We start from the raw sequence: 25,547 nt of genomic DNA on the forward strand, positions 1-25,547 counted from the left end.
TTATGCTAAAATTGGGTCTACAGCATCATCCAAGCAGAATTTAGTGGTACATGCCAGCTGCCTCCAATACTCACTTGTTAATTTTTCAAACAAGCACCTTCATGCTTTCTCCTAGGCTCACATTTGGGAAGAATATGCACAAAACTAATCCATTATCCTCCTTCAAAATCCTCCTGAAAACACTCCTTTTTCCACAAGACGTACAAAAAATTTGACAACAGGCTTCTGGCTTGGAGAGACCACTGTCTATCAGGCTGACCAACATTGTCTCATTGTTTCCTTGTACTTCCCCATCTCCAGCTATTTGTCTCATCTTATACTTAGATTGTCAGCTCTTTGGGGCAGGGACTATCTTTTTGTTCTGTGTTTGTACAGCACCTGGCACAATGGAGTCCTTGTGTATGATTAATATAAACAGTAAATAATTATTGATATGTGTGTGACACTCCATGGCAGAGTGATGATTAATGCTCTCTTTGTCCACAACAGAGCTGGTGTTATTCAGCCAAGAAGTTTGATTTCATGTTCCACTTTTGTTCCCACTTTGGAAATTTCTCAAAGGGAGCTAAGGGGATTCACTGAAGATGTGCCAAGTCTTACCTCCCTTATGGAGAGTCATCGGCCTTGTCTACACTACGGGGGAGATGGAACTAAGTTACACAACTTCAGCTATGTGAATAACGTAGCTGAAGTCGACTTATTTAGATCTATTTACCGCGGGATCCACACTACATTATGTCGACGGAAGATGCTCTTCCATCGACTACCCTTGCGCTTCTCGTTCATGTGGAGTACAGGAGTCAACGGGAGCCCAATCTGTGATCAATTCAGTGGGTCTTCACTAGACCTGCTAAATCAACTGCCAATGCAGCAATCGCCACTCCTCGATCCCCTGCTAAGTGTAGATAAGCGCACCATAACATATCTTCAGATATCCTACTTACACTCCCTTCGCAAGCCAATTCACCCATCTCATAATCTCTCCATACAGAGTCATCTTCTACCCACACTAACGGGAGATAACATGTAGTAAAAAGACAAAGCAAAAAACGCTTGAGGCATGGGAAATCTGACTGCCCAACAGTTAAATTCACGTAAGTCAAGGTTGAGGACAAAGCCATTTTTCAGCATGAAATCACTGCTCAGTATTAGCACTGCATAGTCCATCAGCAAACCAATGTTCTTTGACACATGCTGCTTCTGTGTGTCCTATACACCATTTTATGACATTAGTTAAGAAATTTGGGGAGGGAGGAGGAATGAAGGCACAAAGTAAGTGAAAAGTAGCTTCAGTGCACAAGACTGAACATTTAACAGTCACACTGCCAGGTCTGATTATCTCTATTTCACATTGCTTTTTGATTGTGTAACTGGCAACACAGAATTCAGCTGCAAATTTATAAGCCAATCTCCTACTTCCTTAGAGTAGCCCATTATTATTATTATTAATGTTAATATAAATTTCATATATGCTGTGCCACAGATACTTACTGTATTCCTTTAAATGACTGTGGCACCCTACTCTAGAAAACTGTCAGGTGTACAGCTGGTCAAAATATGGGAAACATTTCTGAACAAAAAAAATGCAAAAAAAAAGCCAATATTTCATCAAAATATCTAATTTTGACAAAAAATACTGAAGTTTAGAAAACTTTAAACAGCTGTAGTCAGCAATAAGTAGTAAGATTTGACATAAAGTGAGTTTTCTATTCTATTCTATTCCTTATCTCTTACCCAACATTATAGTATCAGTGCCTTCTAGCCAGTGCATTAAGGCTCAGACCTGTCTCTCACTGAAGCGAATTACAGAACTTCCTTCAGTGGTGCAGGATCAGACCCTACGTGACATGACTAACATCTGCCCTGTGTTTCTTTTCTACCTCTTAGTTTGGAATATCTACCTAAAACAAATTTAAATCCCATGCTCTGCAGCAAGTTTTCAAGAACATAATCTTTGCCCTTTCAGGCTTTTTTGATTTCTAACTTATCAAAACAGCCTGGAAATCACATATTTTGACCACTCTAGTTTACTGCGACTGAAATCTCAGTGGATTGATTACTATGCTTCAGATGGTTTAAAACTCTTAGTATAATATTTAGGGTTGATTCTATAATAATGCCCTAGCTAGCATTTTTAAGTATCTCTTTAATCTTGTGGATCTTCCACGAAAATGCTACACTGACTGACATAATCAGTCAATGAACAAACTCCTTCCCCAGATCTGGTGGTCTTTGTTTCAGACAGAGGAATTTTTTTATTGTCTTTATCCATAAGCTTCATTCAGGCATAAAACTAGCTACAACCTCCTATAAAATACATGTAATATTAATCTGACAAAGTGATTTAGATCAATTGTATTTATTTCAGTGGAAATAACCTGATCTATTTCTTACAATTTTAAAAATGTGCAGAAAAGGCATAATACCAAGTGAGAGAAAAAATGACTAAAATGAGCCAATAATTTTTTTTTACAGTGTAACTTGTACACAAGTGAAGACACAGACTGTACAAAGTTCCTAAAGAACTATCCTGTCCATCCTTTGGCTTACAGGGGTGTATGCAAGGTTGAAGAAAATGCAAAATAAACAAAAGACATTAGGATACACCTTGGACATTATTTTAATAAACAGAAGTAGCAGTGGTTTTCTAACTCTTATTACAAAAACCAAACACAATGGTAGCCCAAAATATAATCATCATTACGTGTACCCTTCTGATCCCTACAGCTTCAACAGAACTGTTTTATTAATGTTACCCTGCACACAATCTGGGGCTTTATTAAAAAAATGTCATATTTTTAGTGATAATGGGCCCAATCCTGAAAACACTTATATACATCTTAACTTTAAACATGTGAAGCATTTGGGAACACAGCTGCACACTAAGGTATGTATGAATTGGTTCCACTCCAAAACTTAATAGTTCGGAAACGAGGAATGGGAAGGGGTGGAGAAAGGACATGCTGGGTTTTGTCAATTTTTTCCTTAAAATAGTTAGTAGATCGGGTTGCTGATCCAGTTAAAAACAAACAAAAAAACCCACAAAATTTGTGGGTTTTTAAAAAAATTTTGAAACAAGTCAAAAAACTTTGATTATTGAAAAATTTCCACCAGGTCTGTAGCTGGACATTTTTTTGAAAAAAAATATTTAGCTGTTCTTTAGATGAAATTTTTTTGACAAAACAGTTTGCCCCAAAACTTAACATTTGGAAAAATTTGAGCACCTCTAGTAGTTAGCAAAATCTGGGCTTACAGTGCTACGGAGGATCCAGACTTGAGGAAGATGTTGAAAGACATTAGATGTGGTGGGGATTGAAAGTTCTGAACACAATGAGAGAGGAGAAACAGTGTTAAAATAGGGAAAAAAATAAATGTATAGGGGAGAAAGTCTGAATACTTCCTGGATTTCCTCCAGAGGTGTTCAGAGGCACATAAGCAGAGCTGAGGAAGAGGATGTGAAGTGCGGGCTAGGGCAGGAGTTTGTGGTAAGAGAGAGGGACAAAGGAATCAACAGTGGGAGAAAGAACAGAGCTGACCAAGCAATCCACAGTGCAGAGGGAGGGAAAGAGTGGATAAAAGGCAGCAGAGAATTTAGGGATGTTGATGGATTAAAGCATGGAAGGCTAAGGGGTTGGGGATTACTGCACAATACTGAGAGATCAGAGAGTGGTCAGAGAAAAGGAACTGGGAACAGATGTAGAAAAGGAACAGTGCTGCATGAAGAAAAAGTCCAGGGAGTGGCCATTTTAATTGTGGGAGATCTAATCAGGCTGAAAAGATACATGAAGAAGTAAGGTCCAACCAGTTGGAAGTTGAGGTGTCAGACAGGACATCCGGGTGAGAGCTGAAGTCACAGAAGGTGTGGATAGGAAATTGAGGGACGAATGTAAGTGTTAAGGACTGAATATATGAAGCCATTTGCAGTACATAACCAAGCGAACATTATTAGGGAGGAAGGCAGAAAGGGAGTCACAGGGAAGGAGGCAACAGACAGGAGTGGGAGAGCAAGAGACCAATAGCTCTTCTAGTGCACCTTTTCTTGCTTACTGCCTCTTCTATGAGACAGCTCATTTTGAAGAAGGAGAGTCAGATTTCAGAGAGAATGAGGAGGAGGAGGACAAAAACAGGATGTGGATAGTGGTGAGATAGTTATACCTGGAGCAGACATTCCAAAGTAAGCAGAAGAAAGGTTGAAGGGGATGAGACAGGATGGATGGTGGAAAGGGAGGGGAAAAGGTATGGGCAACAATTCTGGGAAGTGTCAGGAGAAGCAAGGAAAGAAAAGGATGGGAAGCAGCAACAGGCAGTGAAGGACAATGCAGAGGCTCAGATACCCATAATGAGAGAGACTGCAGAAGTACCTAAGAATGCTAGAAACAGTTCATGTCACACAACCTTACAAGAGGGATATTTTAGAACCAGTTTAATTGTTTTATCCGTTTGTTCATTTCTTGTTATCTTATGTCAAATAGCCAACTCTCATGATTGTATTGTGAGTCATGATATTTTTTGTTTTTCTTAAAGCCCCAGCTCTTAGAATCATATAATTACATCAGAAACTCAGCTTTCATTTAAAATGGGGGGGGGGGGGCGGAGGGAGTTCTAGCCCTAATGATTGCAGAGAAAAGCTTGAAAACATCAATCCTGAAAGTCTAACTCCTTGTAGTCTTGTGGGTGCTAGGTGGGGAGAGTAGGAAATCGGGGGTGGGGAGGGGGATCTGACTGATCGGAGTTGTGATCAGTCAGAAAGAAGATATTCCAGGTGTGCAAAAAGGTGAATTTCTCACTAACCCAAGACCAACTGTGGTCCAGGAAGTCATAAAGGGACTAAGAGGATGGTGTAAGACAAAGAAGCTCACCAACCCTACTGAAACTTACATCTGAACAAATGCATTCCCAAGTGCACTCACAAAGACCTCAGTGGCACCACGCTGTTGAATGCAAGTCTCCTCCTGGATCCAAACAGCATTTCAACAGTGAAAAGAGGGTTGTATGGATTTCAGTGGGATTGTCTGCAGGAACCAGGCAACTACATTTTGGTCCAATATTCTGTATCAGTATCAATTCTAGTTAACTGGCATACATTTACATATAAAAAAAATTAATTATTGATGTATTTTGCAAAAGAAATTGAGGGCTATACGCAAATTAGCAATACATAGTTACCAAATTACCAATAGGTCATATATTTGACCTATTATAAACGCTTTTGATTTTGTAACATTTTCAATCTTATATACGACTATACTGTATATTACTGTAATTACTAATAGGCCATTCATTTAGGACCTACAGTGGTTCTCCATAAGGGTACTTTTGAGGGATGACCCAAAAAGCTACAATAGTTGCTTCTTCTCTCAACTCCTCTGGTCTCCCTGTGTTCCGTGCTGAATCAAGTTGAAATGTGCCTGCGTGCAGACAGATGACATGAGGTCCAAGCACCATTTCAGCCCCATTTTGAGGATTTAATGGAGTCTTAAATGGTGCATAAGCCTTGTGTGGCCCCTATGAAAAACATAGGTGAATTTCACCCTCCATGAACAACTTTCTTACAGGCCCCACAAGGTGGGTAGTGCACCACTCCTTTGCCTCCCTCGCCAATGCACTCATCCACTGTGTCTGGGACTTATACAGGAGTATAATCTACAAGATCCTACAAGACTGGTGGCTGCTGGGGTGTGCATAGATCAACTTGCAGGATCAGAGTTTATTTTGCACATTTCATACCAGTAAACCTCAATTTAGATTCATGTTCTTTGGAAATTGCTAGCTCATACCTGTGGGCTCACATAATTGTTGCATTTCCACTTCTGACTATGTTCTTTTTTTGTTTTTGTAAAGTAGGCTGCATGGCTGTGGATACAGCCTATAACGACGTCACATAGCATCTGCTGTTATCCACCACACAGCTTTTAAACACAAGATCCAACAGCTGTGCGTCACACATACACATTGCGAGCACTGTGACGCTGCCATTTATCCACTTACATACCTCCTCCACTAATATTTATTTCACAAAAACAAATAATTTGATCTTAAACATCTAGCCAACTTGGCATCCCCCTCCCTGACATGATCTCTTTGTCCGATTAGGATCCTGTTATACGTGGGAGAATAAAAGCCGATTAATGAGCAGAAAGTATTCTGTAAGCCCATTCTTGTATAAATAATGTCACATTATCATTACACAATTATCTGAATTTTGGGAAGATAGCCCCAGGGATCCAGTCACAAAAAAGGCAAATCTTACTGCAAGTTTCCATGCATGTGGTATGCCCAGTTATTACATATAGCCACCTAACGTGACAACACAATAGGAAGTTCAAAGGGTTTAGTCATACACACTTTCACACAAACAAAAACCAATACAGGCATACAAAAAGAATAATTTTTGCAAGTAGTATAGAAGAGTCACAGTCACAAATGAGAGCTGCATGAATTCTAGTTTACTTGGCTATAAATAAATCTAATATTTGTCTTCTCTCCATGGTAAAAATAAAACAGGAGCACAGATGCATTACACTCTCCTTTGTGTAACCAGTCTCTCCATTTTCAATTATAATAATCAATCTGTTCCATATAAAATATTCCCCCCTCATTTAACCAAAGAAATCAGCATTATGCAGCAAAACATTTTGCTATAAAATAACGTAAATGAGAATATTCCTTTTTTGTGAATATAATTGTCCTTGAAAAATGTACGAAGGAAGCTAGTCTTTTCTTTAAAAGGTTTTCTGTAGTTGAAACAGAAAAAATACTTTACATTTATTTAGCACTTTTAATCAGAAGATCTCAAAGTGATTTTTAAAAGATGGGCATGTATTGTTTCCATTTTACAGACGGGGCAACTGCAGTGCAGAGGTTGAACACGAAATTTTCAAAACCAGACCCATGATGTGTCACTATTTGATTGCCCAACCAGAGATATCTAGCTCCTGATTTTCAGAAGTGATTAGCATCCAAAACTTCATTGAAATCAGGCTCTTTGTGCCATAATTTGAGCTTTCAAAATTAGTGGGCACTTGAAAATGTTGGCCTAAGTGACTTGCTCAAGATCACACAACAAGCCATAGAGAGCAAGCATGCTAAAAACAGAATCCAGGACTCTCAACTCCTGAGCTCTTAAAAAATTTACCTAGAGACATGGTGGATTTTCTGCTACTTACATGCTTTAAAATTAAGACCGGATGTCTTTCTGGATGAGCTACAGAATTTATCGTAGATGTTATGGGCTCGATGCAGGAATCACTTGGAGTAATTCTATAGCCTGTGTTACGTAGGATATCAGACTAGATCATCATAATGATCCCCTCTGGCCTTAAAATCTATAAATCCATGACTATGAAAATACTAGAAAATGTACTAGGAACAATCCTATGTTGGCAGACAGATAGAACAGATGACCTAATAGGTCTTTTCCATCTCAGCTATGAATTCAGCCACTGGACCACACTTCCTCTTATATATTTGGTGTGCGACTGGATCACCAAGGTACATATAATGGAAGTCCATTTGGCCAGCTAAATACCAGAGGATTCTAATTCTCTTCACCATAGGATAGCTCAGAATAGATGTATATCCAGTCCTGAACACCGTCCATCTGTTTGCTTGAAATGAGACAGCCATTTAATTAAATTGGTGGCAACTTAAAAAAAACATAAGCAAGTGATTTAAAGGCAGCAAAGTGGGGTAACTTTTGGACAGTAATTAGTCTACATTCGTAATCCCAACTGAAAGGCCAAAGGCTGAAGAAACATGGAAACAGAGATTTCCTATAGGCAAGAACTTAGGTATATTGGCAGATCAGTGTGGAAATACTTGAACCTGACAAAGCCTAAATTTGAGGACTGTGATCCACAGAACCTAGAAATGTCACAGACAATCTCAGCATTAGAAAAAAGTATAGCCCCTTTTTATTGAAAAGATAGTAATCATTTATTGAAAAGATAGTAATCAGATAGTAATCTGAAAGATACTATCTAAAAAGATAGTAATCAGATAGTAATCTGTTTTTCTTACTTATCGCCACAGACCACCCCTCCTCCCTCCCCCCCACACACAGCCTTTGAATTCAATTCACTATGGAGACCAAAGTGGGTAGACTATGATTAAATGCACTGGTATAGTGAATGCTTGCTTCCACAGAAAAGAATAAATATTTGCATTAAAAAAATCCAGATTATGATGATCAATAAAAAGTGCTAAAAAGACATATAAATTACGAGAAATACTTTAAAACATTACTTAACAATATTTCTTAAACCAGTCTATACACATTCATTTCCTATTTGCCACTTAGAATTCCTTCAGAAACCTAGCAAATGTAATAATGCATGGGTTAAGACTTCTGCTTAAACCTCAGGTGGTTAGTTTCCTAGCAGGGTTACTACACTCTCCCAAGATCATGCCACAAAGCAAAATACAGTAGAGTCATAAGACCATTTTTTTATCAACAAGCAATTTACCATTTCACTATCCTGATATGAGATTTCCAAGTTTTTTTCACTCCACATGCGGAAAACTGAAACGTTTTCCCACTATGGGCGATATGTTAGTTTGATTTTATTTTCCCTGACATTTCACCTGTCAGATTATGATAAATATAAGAAACAAAGAATAATTGTCACATTCTCGCTGAATTTAATCATCAAATATCTGGACACATTAAATAAATTGGAAGTGTAATCCTGAGGGAAGAAGACATGAATGCTGAAAACAGTGTCAGATACCCAAGTCATCTTCCAGGCACCCAACATTCTAATACAGGTTTAAAATACTCAGAAAGGGAGCCTGTACAGAAGAACCTTCACACTGTATTTTTTCTTCAGCTCCTTGTAGCACCAATGCCGTAGTAAGTAGGAGACAGAATTTTTGTACAGACGCAAGAGAACCTATATAAAAGGATGAAGATAAATACATTCTGTGAAACTCTATTTGCCAAAAACAATTATCATGCCAAGAAAAGGTAGCAGGTTATCATGATATAGCATAAACATATGCTAATTAGGTGGCAAAACGAAAAGATTCATGAGATAGAATCCATCAAACATAAACCTGAAAAACTGCATCCGCACTTTGCAGGTTCACAGTCTGTCTTGCTCTCACAGTGAGTCATAAAAACTTACCTGCTTGACCAGTGGTAATACTGACAGCTGCAAAGAGCCTCTGGGAACGGCTCAAGTCAGATACGCCATTTACCGCTTCCACTTCAAAAGTGTAATTAGCATGAGCCAGGAGGTCCAGGACAGTAACGTAGTTTTCTACTAATCCAGTTTGCTGGGGCATATATCCAATGTTACTCCCACAGGGAACACATTCACCCTGCTCCCAGCTGCACCTCTTGCACAAAATTCGGTAGGTCACATCATTTCTTCCCCCATTGTCGGCAGGAGGGCTCCATTCCAAACTCACAGTAGTCTGGTTGATATTGAAGATGAGGTTCTGTGGTGCAGATGGAGGTCCTTTGTAAAACACATAAAAAGGACAATGTAAATACATGAAATCAGTGAGGAACATTTACCTAGTGTTTTAATTACTGACGCTCAAACTAGATGAAGCATTTTTCTTCACATAAACATTTCATTATATTTACTACAAGCTACATAAAAGCCTCCTTGACCTCACTTGGCAAAAAGCTTTATTTATTTCCCATTAAGGAATCAGGATAACAATTGTCTGTGTATTTACTGCAACTGACTTTAGCAGTTTTCCTTCTGTACAATTAAAAGGATCAGTTAACACACCTCAGAAGTTTACTCTTACAACATTTTTAGTATGGGGATTTTTTTTCCCTTTTAAACAAACAGCACAGAATGCATTTAGACAGTCCTTAATCAGATCTGATATGATTTACAACAGTATTTGGGTACAGCTTTGGATTTTGGAGACTTTCATTACTTGAACCACCAACCTGTGTAGGTTAGTCTATTTGCAGATGGAATGTTAAGCTAGATCCCATTACATTTCAATCAAAGTCCAAATCCACACAGGTTACTTTTCATTTTGCATTCAATTCATTTTTGTGTAGTATCATATTAGGCATACAGCCTGTGACAATTTTAAGACTATAGGAAAACCATGCTTGCATTCTTTCTGTTATGTCTAGTTATGTATTTACCCAGTAACTTCTCTTTCCCAAGGTTACATCGGGCAAACATGAAATTATATTTATGTTGATTCTATATTCAGTGTACATTTTCCCATTGCAGTTCAATTTAATTTATCAGTTTCATTTATTACTTTGCAAACATGCTGAAGACCAATAGTAAGGACTAGTGAGAACAAACTACAAATGGCTGTACCCAGTTGGTTAAGCAACGTCCTTCACTATTAAATTCATGACTGACTCACTTGTGCACGCAACATATGGTGGATCAGAAGGCGCTCTATAATAGCTATCATCACAATCACATCGGGAAGATCCTTCCTTGTCAGAGAAACTGTGAGTAGGACAGCGAGAGCACTGTAGATCTTGGGAAGATGATTTGTAGAATCCTCGGCCACATGCTAAGGGAGAAGAAGAAAAACTAAGATATACATTTGCATGTGCATCTGGCCTGCTTTCTTTTCCATTTCAGTTATATGTAGAGTGTACACTTCCACAGCAAATTACTTCAGCAAAAGCAAGGCATTGTGCTCAACTCCATCATGATAAATATATATTATTCTTCATCGTGTGCTATTAACTTGATTTTGTGGCATAAGCTGCAATGCAAACATACACTACAATTGGACCAGCAGCTGGCGGCAAAGTATTTTGACGGTGAAGACGAAAGAAATATGACAGCTAGGACCCAATTCTCCACTCAGACACACAGAAATCAATGAGAACTGGACCAGAACCTCAGCTGGTATAATCAGCACAGCTCCAGCTAAGCATCTGGCCTCAGAAGTGTGTATCTAAAGGCATGATGACCCCCTGGGTAAGTTAACTCAGCAAAAGTCAAAATACATTGAAAGTCTTAATAGAATAGAATGAAAATCACAGCTGCAATCAGTACCAGGACTTGTGTTATAGGTACACTGTGGTCCATTTTGTGGTATTTAGCTACACCCCTCAAGGAGAGGCACAATCCCTCCAAGGGTTTCCTAGTACACAGAGAAAATGTGCATTCTACCCCATTCTTTTGGATTAAGCAGCCTGCTCTCACCAGGGTGCCCAAAAAGCACCTTACGCCAGTAAGAAACGGATCCTGGTCCTTCTGGCTTTCCCTTCCCACCCCTTCCACTCTATCTGGGCAAGCAGCTCAGGGAGCACTCGAAAGGAACATTCCCCCTCATGTGCAGTCTGTGACTGTCCTGGACAATTGTTCCAGGGATACAAAGAGTGGGGAATGGCTCATTGGATCCCCACTCCCACCTGTGTGCACCCACTAAAGGGCTATGGACAAACTAGCCCATTGTGAAGTTACGTTTGTTTGCTTGCTTGCTTATTGTACTAGCTATTAAACTGTGATTTTTAAACACATTTTCAATCACCACCATTTATTTGCCATTAAACAAACCACACTGTGTTTTCTGGCTTACAGAGCAAAACATTTATAAACCTACCTGAATGTGATTAATGGATATATTTTTAATCTTTACTTCAGTTAACTACTAGGGGGGAATCAACCTGCACAAGTTATTAAACAGATTATTTTCTAAGTAATCCTTCTTGCTCCCAAACCTGATGGAATGTTCCAAATGGAGGATGGCTGCATCATACTAAACAAAGGGAAATGCCACCAATGGTAAACAGATTATGACCCCATTCCACCTTAAGTGAAGAAGGTTACAGGGGCACACTTGCTAATATAGCAACCATGGTCAACAGAAAACATGCAAGAGTACAGAATTCCCCTGGAAACTTCTAATGAAACTCAGGCTCTTTCAATTGCACAGCTTCATTCAAGTTCTGTTCTCCAATAAATCAGGCAACCGCAGCACAGACAATTTAGCCTCTAAGGCCCTGCTTATGTGTGTAAAAAATCTATTGTGGGTGAAGCTGAATATCACGTGTTAAAATCTTCACAGGGAAAAACTAGTTAAATAGTCCTTATAAATCCACAGAGAAAGCATTTGCTCTGGTAACATCCACATTGATTGGGGAGGTTGTCTCACAGCAGATATTGAGTTACTGATACTTAAAATATTTACATGTAGTTTTGGAGATCAGATACCACAGTGATGGGCACAGTCTAAAAACACTGGGCCTCATTCAAAACCCACTAGAATCAATGAAAAAAAGAGTCAGATGAACTTCAGTGGGCTTTATATCGGGTGCATTGTAATGTAGTAGCCATACTATTCCACTTAATATATATGAGCACTATGCAACCCTGCTATAAATTATACAGGTCAAATTTTCCTCACTCGGACTGATAAAATCCACTCTTGATTTAGTTCATTACAGAGGAAACAAATGAAAAATTCTCTGAAGATTTACTTCTGATTTTTTTTTAATTTTCTAAAGAAAAAGCAGGTCCAAAAGACAATAATCATAATGATATTTTGGAGTTTGTCCTGTTTAAATGTAGGGGTTCTAAGCCAAATGATTGGCTTGCCTTCAATAAAATTGCATTAATTTACCTCAGAAGAGAATTTAGCCCTATGTTTTGAAAATATATGTTCTCTTTCATTGATTGTATCACTGCAGGGTAACATATGATTATGCCAAATATAGCACCACTAAAAAACAAACATCTAATGAGAACACCTTAGTACGCATTCATCAGAGCATTTTGGAACAAACATTTGGATAAACTTGACTTCTTGAGGTTTCAGATGATGCTAGGAGTTCAAATTTAATGCGGAATTAGTCTTTTTCATCCTCTTTCAAGATTATTCTAAGATTTCCAGGTCAAGGGTGAAGAGCACTGACGCTAAACTGTTTTGTAAACATGAACTATAAATAAATATTAATGCATTAAACTTAGGTCTATTATTCCAGCACACTCAATTAAGATCCAGCCACCTGACCAAATAATAAGTTTCCTGTCTTGTCTTAGCTAGTCAAGTTCCACAGAAGATGAGAAAAGCACTGGACAAACACACTGCATCTTCCAGCATGCCGCCCTCTGCAGAGCAAAGAGCAACTTGAAAGGCACAGATGCCTACTGTGAATCCAGTCTGTCCCTCTCGGCAGGGAACATTTCAAAGCAAAGATGCCAAAAGAAAATAGAGATTTCAGACAGAAACAACAAAACAAACAGAAAACCCCTTTACATTTTTTTTCCTGATGGCTTGATCTAGACATTTATATGCTCAGTCACTTGTTATTTAAAGTAAGTGTGCATTTCTTATTATAGTTCAAAGGATTTGAATGTCTGCTACTAGTCTAAGTGAAATCTCTATTCTTCTGCAGTGCATACCAGAGGCAGCAGGATCAGACACTCATTGTATCATACTACTATCTCCATCATCTTTAGTTCTAATAAGAGGCCCATGTGATGGCATTTAATTACTATTCCTTTGACTTAAGCACCCCATAAATATAGAGCAACATTATTCCTGCAATGCACTCCTTAACAACCTTAAAAAGGTGCTTTCAACTGATTCTACCACAAAGTCTTAATAGCAAATTGTCACCAATATCACACACAAAAAGGTTTTAAGAAATTTAAAAAGGGATACATTCAAGGTATCATACGTTATATTAAAAAGGGCAATGCTCCTCTTTTTCTGGTGGAATTAAAGAAACAAATTAGCTTATTGTTATTTTTTCCTTTCTAAATTTTATTTTATTTTTAAGTCGGAGATAGTTTCTGTTCTTTTAAGCTAAGATAGGAAATTTTCTATTGATTGTTTTTCCCCTTGGCCCAATCTCTCAGAATTGTCAACATTTACTTTTTTTTAAATTATAAATAATTAAAAATATATTTTTGATCTAATGGAGAAAAAATGACTAACATCTTTAGATGGTATTTTCAAGGTCTGTGGAGCTGGAAATCTTACCTTTTTCAGCACCAAAAGTTGGTCCACTGAGAGATATTGCCTCACCCAACTTGTCTCTCATTAATTGTAAATAACCATTTGCCAAAGAAATGCTAATGCTATTCGTAGACCTGTATATATAGTATTATCCTTTTATAACAGCTACTCTGTAGCTAAGGTTGAGGTGGTGATTTCAGTTTAACCCCCAGTTTGCTTTTGATCCTATAGCTCTCAATATTTTGATACTTTGCCTCGGTAACAAGTAGCTTTGTTTTAAAATTTCAGATTTCGCATGTGTGGTGGTCCTAAATGGGAAAAAGACAATTTGCCATGTTTGAAAAAATAATATGAGTCACATTTCAATGATGGTGGTGGTGAATGATAAGCAAAACAACAAAATTATTGTTCATGCCACATTAGCACTTAGAGGCCCCACATAAGCTCAGGGCCCCATTGTGATAGGCACTGTACAAATATGTAGGAAAAGACAGCCTGTCTCCTGAAGAGAAATAATAGAAAAAAGCCTGAAAGGGGGAAACAAAGGCACACAGAATGAATGCAAATTGCCCAAGGTCAAACAGTTCATCAGCGCTGAGAACAGAACTGATGTCTCCAGAAGCCCTGTCCAATGTACCATACTGCAGTAACTGGGTATTTCCTAGTACACATATGGTTGTACAGGTTGAATTCTCTAGTCCAGCACTCTTGAGACCTGACCGATGCCGAACCAGAGAATTTACCAAACCACGGGAGGTCAATGCAGAGTCCAGCAGGTCTCTATTGGTACGGGAAGTAGGGATGCGGGGGGTGTTGCAGCACCCCCAGGCTTTGAGCCCGGCCGCCGGCCCCAGGTCCCAGTCGCCGGCACCTCTGCTGTCACCTGGAGTCCTAGACACTGACCGCAGGGCTCCGCAGATGCCCTCACCTGTTGTCTGAGTCTTATCCCTCTCTGAGCACCTCACTGCCCCCGGCTGAGACCACTGCTGGGGGCAGCTGCAGAGCCCAGAGCTGGGGCCGGGAGCGAAGCCCAGCGGCCCGGACCCTGGGCAGCAGCAGAGGCCTTGCGGCCGGGAGCTGGGACCCCGGGCGATAGCAGAGGGGCGGTGGCTGGGACCTGGGGCCAGCAGCTGGGACCCTGGGCTGCAGCAGAGCGGCCAGCGGTTGGGACCCCGGGCGAGGGGCCAGCATTGGAGCCCCCGGTCGGGGGGCCGGTGGCCGGGACCCCAGGCAGCAGCAGGGACCACAGGCAGGGTGCCAAGCTGGGCCCCCTACTTCCTGTGTCTATGGATCAATTGTTATTTTTATGTCACCGCTGAGGTGAATAAACTGAACTATGCTTGCAATGCTGCCTAGCCAAGGCTTACCAGCTCGCGTCAGAACAAAGCATTAGTGTTGTTACCCAATTTTACTGTATTGGCACAAGGAAATAAGTAGATAAAGCAAAAAGAATAAAATAATATGAAAAATAAATAGATAATAATACAGGCAAATCTATCATTTGCTCATCTAAAATAATCTCTGAATTCCACTTCCAAAGTGAAGTGACAATAACTGCTAACTAAAGTTACATCTGGGGTCTCAGCTGTAGGTATATCCGGGTTAGATGAGTGGAGGCAACAGGACTTCCAACTGTAGAGTGCTGCTCCCCGCTCCTCTTCGCCACTTTAACCAATCTTCCAGCTGGGCTTGTCTCATGTATTTTGGTTTTTCTTTAATGAGGTTTTCTTGTATCATGTAGAGAGACATGATCTCTTGCTCAGAAATGAAACGTCTTTGCTCCAGTCCTATTAAATTTGTTGCCAACTGTATGCATTTATCGATAGAAATTTTTTCTGCGATGTACTCCTCATCATCTTCATCACCATCAATGGCTTCCTTGTTATCTTTGTTTTTCCCCTGCTGTACCATTTGCACAATTTCTCCATCCGTCATTTGATTAGCAATTAGTGCATCTTTGTCAACTTCTATCCAGTCTAATAAATTTTCCTCTCCCAAATCCTTGGCCAGCTCAAGCACTACAGGATGGGACATACCGCTGGCATACTCCATTAACTCTATAACAATTTGTTGGTTTTCAGACACTTCAAATCCAGTGAACTCGGACTCGTCATTGACGGCAGGACTGTCCTCGAACATTAGTGCTGGTAACAATTTGTGCCATCCATTCTTCAGAGTAGATGGAGTTACTCTTTCCCAGGCTCTAGCTAGTGTCCAAATCATATCCTTGAGGTTAAATTCTTTCCTAAATATTGTCAAACTGCTCCCATCATTAAGAAATACTAGCAATTGGTGCATAAACTTGGACCTGTACATACACTTCAGGGATCATAAGATAGCCTGATCACAAGGCTGAATCTGTGAGGTACAGTTTGGGGGTAAATACAGTCCCACCACATTATCTTTGACAAGCAGCTCTGCTTTAGGGTGGACAGAGCAATTGTCGAGAATCAGCGCAATTTTGCACTTCGGATCCAGACCTACCGTGGTGCAATGGGCTCTTGCCTCTGGTATAAACTATTTCTCAAACCACTCGAGACATAGATTAGTCATTTTCCATCCCTTTTTGTTGCCACGGTATATCACCGGGAATATTTTCACCCCTTTGAATGTCCTTGGATTCACACTTTTCCCAATAACCATGAGCTTGCATTTTTGCATGCCTGAAGCGTCGCTACAACCAAGGACAGTAACCCTGTCCTTCGACTCCTTCATACCAGATGGTGGCTCCTTTGCATCACGAGCCAACGTTTGTGTAGGCATACAATCCCAATAGAGAGCAGTTTCATCGGCATTGTATACCTGCTCTGGGGATGACTTCTCATTTGCAACTAACTGTGCAAATTTATCAACGTACTTAGCGGCAGCTTCCGTAGCTGCACTTCTTTTTTCACTGCACATGCGATATAGACTAATGCCATGTCTGTTTTTAAATTTCTGAAGCCATCCTTGCAAATAGTCACACTCATGCTGCAGGTTAAGTTCTCTGTGGAATATCTTTGCTTGTGCCATCACCATCTCGCCTGAAATTCGAATACCTTTGTTCCTACAAAGCTTGAACCAATGTATAAGCGCACTATCTAAATTGCTGCTTTCCCCCTCCTTCAGTGTCTTACAAACACTCATACTTTTTTTACTGTCACTTTTGGCAAAAACTTAAGGATATGCTTCTTTTGATTCTTCAAATAGATGACCTTACATGGTTAAACTCACACAAGGCATGTACTGATGTGCCCTTTTCCTATTTCTGCAACACTTCCACCTTTTGCTGTATTGATATTGACACGTGCTTACCATTAGCAGCATTACCACCACTGCCACTGCTTGCTGGTCTCTTAGAAGACGTATTTAGGGGTAAATTGGAGGTGGATACAGCACAGTACACTGAGAGCCAGGACTGGCAGGACTTTGCCTGACCACAGGAAACTTGGGCCCACCCCTGATAAGCGGACATCTGGCTAACTAAAAATCATGCTTAGGCACCGACCCCTCATCTTGCAGGGGGGTTGACCCCCTCCCTTCGCTCCAGACCCAGTCCCCACTCCACCCATTCCCCCAAGCCTCCGCCCTGCCTCTTCCCACCCCTGCTCCACCCCCGCCCTGCCTCCTCCCCCAAGCGCGCCCTGTCCCTGCTTCTCCCCCTCAGTCCCAGAGCTTGAACGCCATGAATCAGCTGATTCATGGCACTCTGGAAGCGTTGGAGGGAGGAGTTGGTAAGCACAGGGCCGCCGGTGCATGAGAGGCATGGGGAGGCGGGGGGAGCTTGGTACCAGTGGATCACCACACCCACTATTTTTTCCCCGTAGGTGCTCCAGCCCTGGAGCACTCACAAAGTCGGCGCCTATGCTGGACCACGGATGTTGCCAGACCATGGAGTGCCGGATTAGAGAGGTTCAACCTACAGCCATCAGTAATTCTCACTGAATTTATAACTGGGAAGATTGGGACAGTCAAAGGGTGAGGTAAAGACTTGGAGACTTTCCTAAGCAAGCTCACCCTCTAAAGAACACTGCGGGAGAGCACTGCTCAGCAACACTGTTCACCTGAGATAAAACCCCTAGTGCACGTTTCAGCCTGTAGCCATTAAATCAAATGGTAACACAAATGCAAATAGTGATGTTAAAGATGCATAACAGTGCATCTTGGGATGAATAATATATGAAAGCCACAGTACATTTTAACTGAAGGGGTAGCACTGTGATGTTTGAAGCCACTGCACTCCTCGTCTGAGCTCGTTTAACTTTAAAAGCAAAGCGAAGTACGGTCCAGTGGGGGTTCTGTTACGAGGTCATCCAGGGCACTGCCCATTCAGAAAGGTGTGAAAAACAAGAAAACAGTGAAACAAATTGATCTTCACTCAATTCTGTGTGTTATGCACAGCTGTTAATTGAATAGAATAGCTCTTCCCCAGATGAAGGGTCTGTTTTGTTCAAGCAGCTGCTCCAGAGCCCAGTCTGTAATAGCTAGTAAGTGCACATTACAAGAAGGGGGCTCCAACCCAACAGCAGTAAGACCACTTTGCTGAACAGCACAGAGGCTACAGCAAGCCTCCAAATGGTACTTTCAAAAGTACCCTAAAAATGATGAATACATGAAGATTATTGTGCTTATTATTGAAATAGTTATATTACCAAATCAGGGCTTCATTGTGTAACACGCAACAAATACAGAGAGGAAGTCAGAGTCCAGCCAAGTCACAGCTCCTCATTTAAAATCTGTCTCACCCTCACCAGTATTTGGGCCTAGCATCCTAGGCTTGTGTCTAGGATAGCCTTGCCTGCTCTTAAGAGCAAATCCTCCCTCATCCTCCATAAGTGAAAAAAATCGTCCTACAAAGGACCTGGTGTCGTTCTGCTATGCAGGGAAGAATCCACCCAGGAGACAGCTACTCCTTGTTCTGCATAGCTGAGGTCTGTAATTGAAAAGGGTTCTGATTATATATATTTAAACTGCTCCTATTCTGATAACCTTACATGTGCTAAAAGAAAAGGAGTACTTGTGGCACCTTAGAGACTAACCAATTTATTTGAGCATGAGCTTTCGTGAACTACAGCTCACTTCATCGATGAAGTGAGCTGTAGCTCACGAAAGCTTATGCTCAAATAAATTGGTTAGTCTCTAAGGTGCCACAAGTACTCCTTTTCTTTTTGCAAATACAGACTAACACGGCTGTTACTCTGAAACCTTACATGTGCTGTAACATTCGGTAGTCCATCCATATGTGGAGTCCTCATATAATGAAAGACCCTGATGTACACATGCTAAAGCCAGTGAAGGTTGCTTAAGTAACTGTTCTTGGCCCGGCATTAGTAACTTTATTTCTTTCTTGCATACCTGGCGTACACAGCCTGAAAGCTTATGTTTTGCGTTCATATGATAGGGCGCATGGAATGGAAAGGCAACCTTGACAAAATATGGTGTTCTCTCTCACATATACATAGTGTGTGACAGTATGGCCAGGCATGTTTCAAAGACGATGTCTTTGGGGACCTTTCAGAGCTTGCTGTATGGAAATATTAATGCTGGAAACCCCTCCAATAATTTGAAGGGTGTTAACCCAAGGCATTGTGAATTCCACTCCCACATCTAGATTTCAATTCTGCATTGGCAGTGATAACCTGGGATGCTGGTTATGGTTGTATATGTACAAAAATGGCAGCTCCTCTGCAGTGAGCTCTGCACAAGCTTCAGCCACCCGAGGGCCAATGGTGATCAAATAATTTCTTCTCTTTTTATTTCTTTGTATATATGAGGAAGAGTTTTCCAAGAAATTCCACGAGAGGGAAAGGAGCAGATGTGGAAAGCAGTATATGGCATTTTGGAGTCCCTCTTGTGGGAGACAAAGAGGACAAAGAAAGGTGTTAACATAAGTAATATAAATTTTTTGATGCACCTTTAAAAACTTTTCAGCGTAAAAGCTGTGGAAAGCGAGATGTGTTTTTTTGTGCTAGAACAGCTTGGTTTGGATTTAAATTTGGAGAATATGGGGAAGAAAGATAGATTAGTAATAAATCTTGTTCAGATAATAGGAGGAAAGATGGCAAATAGGACTGACGTTAATGATACATTCATTCAGGAGAATTATTGTTATGAAGAAATGTGGAGAGATTAGGGAGAGCAGTTAGATTAGAGAATCAAAGGGCATACAACCACGCTTTCTACCATTTTTGGCATGGTGGACGCTTGACTGAACATGATTTTTTGATCATAACTTCTCAGTCTGCATGAAAAATAACAAAAACTTAATATGTTGCATGTGATGATTGCAACTTTAATTACTGTTTGTCACCAATATATAATATTGGAATAATCAGTGTAAGGAAATGAATAAATATACACTGTGTTATCAGAATAATAGAGCTCATTCATTAATGCTTGATATGTCGTGTTTAATTGACCCTGCCGTCATATGCATATCATACTGGCACAAATACCATAATTTTATACATAGTGAAGATTAAAGTAATGTTAAAAAAACAGTAGCCTAAAGTTAATAATCCAATGGTGTCAAAAAAGCGGACCTTGGTGAAGATGAGGGTTAAACTGCTAATAATTTACTTATGAATGTGTGGAGAAATCCTGGCCCCATTGAAGTCAATGGCAAGACTCCTATTGACTTAAATGGGGCCAGGTTTTTCACCCTTACTCCTCTCCTCCTGTAAATTTTGAATAAAAATTGATTTGATCAATAGGGATTCCCATTTACCTTTTAGTTTTGCTCTGTTGTGTGATGATTATTTTTTCATAGGCAATGGCTAGAATTTTTGTTTTGTTTTGATGTGGACATACTGAACATATACATCCATTCTTCAGATAATGCAGACCAAATCACAAGACCACTTTCTAAGCTGGTAGACATTAAGGGTAATTCAGCTAAACCCTTCTTGTAGAAATTATTTATATGCTAGGAGTTTGTGCAGATGTTTCCTGGCTGAAGTTATGCAGCTGCAAGGAGCTTATTAATTATAAAACATAAAATGGATTGTTCTGTAATTGTAACTCTCTGGGGTTCTGATACATTTTAAAATTAACATACATATCTACTCAGGACTGGGATTGATATTGCTAGATTATTTATTACAGATGGACACTTCAGCTAATGCAGAAAAAGGCTGGCGTTTCTGCATTGGAGCTTTTGAATATTTGTATCATATTAATATCTATGGTTCTATCATTCAGAACTGAAAGCACAGCTTGCAGAAAGAGTACTCCCACTGCTAGTGTTGCTGACCTCATCTAGGATGGACAGGTCCAGAATCTTTATTTTAATCCTACTGACAGTGCCTCAGTGGGAGTAATTACAACAGTCAGCCTCAAATGCAGACCTCCTGTCACTGATCTATAATGATTTTTCACAATGAAAATGAACAGCAGACTGGGAGGATGAAAACAACATGGTGTAATGATTATATTAAGATTTGTGAGACCCCTTCTGCATTATCCTGCTGCAAACACATGACAATTTGGCACAGGACATATAAGATTTGTAATCACCTGGGCAGTCAATATGGTTATAAACAGAAGTTTTTAAAAGAAAAAGTTTCACACTTTTACAACACAGACTTGACTAATAGATAATAACATTAAGCACTGGTAGTTTTAGAGTCAGTCTATTTGCAACGTTTAGGTAAGTGAAAGCAGATCAGCCTATAATAACTCTCAAATGCACAGTTCAGTGCAAAGGGGGACTGGGAAGACATCCAGCAGCAAAGGGAGACTTTATAATCCCATATCCCCTTTTCCAATAATTCATGTGCGTGTTCCAGTCATGACTAAGTTAGACAGTGTAAATTACTTTTATAGCCAGAGACGGCATCTGTTATGCCTTCTATGGCACCTAATATATAGTGTTTTATAAGGATCCAAGACTGTAGTATTTCATTTATCTAACTACTATACAGTGATAAATGTCTAGCTGAAAAAGATGTTTATTTTATCTTGCAAATTTTTTTTAACTGCAATAGTGTCTAAAGATTATGTATGTTTCAATCAAAGAATTATGTTGTATGGTTTAGCCAGAGTAAACACAAGCCTTTTAATGGTGCATCAGCAATAGTGTGAATGACATATCTAAACAGGACTGTCCTGTGACTGCATACCATCCTAGCAGAATGTTTGCTGTTGCCTGTCAAGAATCTCTCTGACTTCATATTCACCTCCCAAACCTAATAAACCCGTGTTGTCCAAAGCCTTCCTGTCTTCCCTGAGATGTTCACATATTGCTGTTTGCACAAATAAACTTTGTTCAGTTTTTGAACATTTAAATAATACTATAAAGCTTTTTTTAAGATTAAATGAAAATTCCTCCTTCCTACAAATCCTCTTAAATATCAGAAGTTCCTTCTAATACATTTAAGTTTCAAACAGTGTAGCAAGATGCCAGATCATTTATTTAACTTCTCTAGGTGCAAAGAAATCCAATAGTTATAGAGCAATACTCTCAAATGTTTTGCTGGCTTATACTTAAAACAATTACGGAATATAAAGCTTTTTTTCTTGAGTGAGCAAGTCAGAGAATACAGTTTCACTGCAGTCCAACAACAGAACTACTCAGAGCCTAAATACCTATGAATGAAAAGGCTAGAATAAAGAATGCATTTAAATGGCAATTACAGTGACACTAGTGCAGTCTTGAACAAAATTAAGTGCTTGGACATACTTTACTGTTGCATAGTACGTAGTGCTTACCCCCTACATTTTCAAAGTATGTAAAGATTTAGACATGTGACCTCACATTAACCTTCATGTGAATGGCACCGCTAAATCACCACAAACAGCTTTGAAAATTAACGTGTGAAACTCACAAAAAAAGGAAAATGAAGAAAGGCTGAAACTCTGTTAATGATGACCTGCAAAGTGTGGCTGGGAAAAGAGGAAAATAGATTAGTTCTTTCCATTTTTGTTTTTTTATGAAAATATAAGGATCAAACCTTCAAGATGCTCACTCTAATGTTTGAAGTTCATCACACACACTAAGTGCTTTGCTTGATCGGGGCCACAGAACTCAAGCACCTTGCAGAATCATACCCATAAAAAATGCCTAAAAGTTCAGGGTTTTTCCAATTCCTCCAGAAATTTATTTTTCCCTGCTGGAGTCCACTGAAGATTCTATGTTAAACTGGAGAATTAATGGTATTATGGCATTATGACAAGTATGGAAGAAAAATATGATTAATTGAGATGGAAAATGTGGGGTTTTTTTTACTTAGTTAAGTAAAAACCCTGGTATAAAAATGACTCTTGTTGATTATTTAACATGCCTATTCTTTCAAAAGGTTGAGCTGGTAAAAATGTTCTGAATTTAGATTCTTTTCAAAACTATTTTTGGACTCAATTAGAAATTCTAATCACAAAAAGTACATTTTTTGAATGTTAACATTTCAACAAGAAAAACTTTGGTCAAAATTTCTTAAAAAGAGGACACACTTTTCATCATCAAGACTTTTGTAAATAATTTTACTTGTTCTTGGTCAGCTCTAATAACAGCTGAGAAAACTCCCACTATATGTTTCTGAGTCATGAATGAAGTACACCAACAAATATAGGGAAAACAAGACTTGACATTTCTGATATTCCGGGCGGGGGCGGGCGGGGGGAGAGAGAGAGTGGGGGAAGGTAAAAAAAACCAACCAAAACAAAAAAATAATCTTTCCAGATAGCCTGTGTACACAACACTCACTTTGGGTTTGTGTGGACTAGGATACACAGTTTTTTTAACAGAAAATGTTAGCTAGCACATTGTAACTAACAGCTTCTAAAACTCTAATACAGATGAGCCACATTTTACCTTAGTATGTGCTGCTAAATACAACTTGTTGTATGCTAGAATTTTAGAATCCATTAGTTAAACATGCTCGCTAACATGTTCTAATAACAACCCTTTATCCTGTGGGTGAAATTCACCACACCTGGGATATGAGCTCTAGGCAGGTAGTGTGTGGAGGGGTTGGGGAAGTGAAATGCGTCCCCCAACCCAACATCGGGGTAGAGAAATACATCCCCAGCGCCGCCAAAGAAGAAAGTGGATTCCCCCTACCAGAACCTGAGCCATTCATTTGGAGACTGTGCCTCCTCACTTGCTCAGAGGACTTATCCATGGAGAAGTCTGAATGACTAGAGGGAATGAGGTACTAAGACTCTCCCCTCCCAACTTTGTCTGGGCCCTCCCATTTCAGCTACTGGCCCATCCTTCTCCTTGCTGAAGGCTCTTCAAAGGGATTCAGAGCAGCATGTATGGTTCCTCCATGGGCAAAGGGCAACAGCCACCATCAGAGGACCTCAGGGGAACAATCAGCCCTTAGATCATTATGCTCTCACAGTGAAGTTTTATGACTGTATAACACAAACACTGACAGATCATTTAGCCATGCTGGTTTTAGTCACTAGACATTGTTATAATGAAATAAAACTAGCTATACAAACTCAAACTTTCAATACAAATACAGCAACATTTTCTAAATAGACTCATGGAAGGTTTATGCTGAAAAAAGGTCACAGACTTGTTTTAGTGTATTATTCTGAGATTGTAGAAGAAATAGCTCCAAAAGCAAACAAAAAGGCAACAAAATTACCAGTGAGGAAATCAATAAAATAGATTATTTTCATCAGCTATTCCTTTGATTGTAGCTTGGATGAACAAAGTTGCTTGAAGCATCCCAATGAGAATGATCCACAAGCCAGCTACATTTTGTGCTCTCCTTTTTTCAAACTCCACTGCAATTAAACTCCAACTCCACCAAAATCAGTGTGGGTCTTCGCAGACACAAGTGTCTGTCCACGCACGGGGGTCTGTCCATGAGCAAAGCACAATCAGGGCCTTAGATATCAAACAGCTTAGGCAAAGAACTGTCTTCTTTTATGTCCTACATAGCACCAAGATTACTGCCAAAGCTCAATAAATAGTATATAGTAAGTAATAATACAATTCAATTTTCTGAAAAAATGAAAAAAGCAGTCAAAGCTGACAATTGTTGTATTTGTCTGAAGGCTATATAATGAACTACAGAAGATCCATGATTTCAAGGCCCGAAAGGACCACTATGATCCTCTTGTCTGACCTGCGTAAGATATGACACAGAATTTCACCCAGGATGGCTTTAAAATATTTCTATTTAAGGAAGAAAGTTCAGCTAGAAATACATAGCAAGAGCTAAAACTATAGGTTACCAGGTGGTAAATTCTGGTCAGCAGTTGTTGCCCTGTATAATTTGGGGTCTGCCAGCACTAGAGGTCTATGTGTTCAGATGCCCTGTGCCTCCTTCCTACCTGTCCACTGCAGCTCTCCTCTGATTAGTACAGCTCTGTCAGAGCCAGACTGACACTGGGCTTCTCCAAAGGGCAGCAACCCCTTGAACAACTTGCAAAGGGAGGCTCCACTACTCAGACAAGTGCTTTCAAGAATTAATGCACCCTCAGGTATAAACTTCTGAGCACATTTCCCCATAGTTGTGGGGTAAGGACATTATGAACACTCCCATTCCTCCCCAAATTTGGCTCCATTCTTTTCAGTCCTGGATTCCCATCCCCACAAAGAGTTTTCTGCAGGATCTGAGCATTGTGTCTCAAGGCTGTTGACCTCCTTATTCCACATGCAAAGGACAACATGCATTATAGGTGCTGGAACTAGAGGTGCCACA

General features: G+C 39.8%; 1 protein-coding gene across 8 annotated transcripts in view; it reads right to left on the reverse strand.

Annotated features, from left to right (window-relative positions):
• The window catches only part of EPHA7 (EPH receptor A7), a 181,628-nt gene that overhangs the window by 106,493 nt on the left and 49,588 nt on the right, over positions 1-25,547 (reverse strand). For 6 of the 8 annotated variants that reach the window (XM_048844983.2, XM_048844982.2, XM_048844987.2 and 3 more), the window contains exons 4-5: positions 10,351-10,506; positions 9,126-9,461 (exon numbers count right to left, since the gene is read on the reverse strand). The exons of the other annotated variants lie outside the window; for them this stretch is intronic. In XM_048844983.2, the coding sequence (XP_048700940.2) occupies positions 9,126-9,461; positions 10,351-10,506 (492 nt within the window). The remainder of the gene's footprint in view (positions 1-9,125; positions 9,462-10,350; positions 10,507-25,547) is intronic. 8 annotated transcript variants of the gene reach the window in all.

Source organism: Caretta caretta, chromosome 3 (assembly GCF_965140235.1).
Source record: "Caretta caretta isolate rCarCar2 chromosome 3, rCarCar1.hap1, whole genome shotgun sequence".
Taxonomy (NCBI): Eukaryota; Metazoa; Chordata; order Testudines; family Cheloniidae; genus Caretta; species Caretta caretta.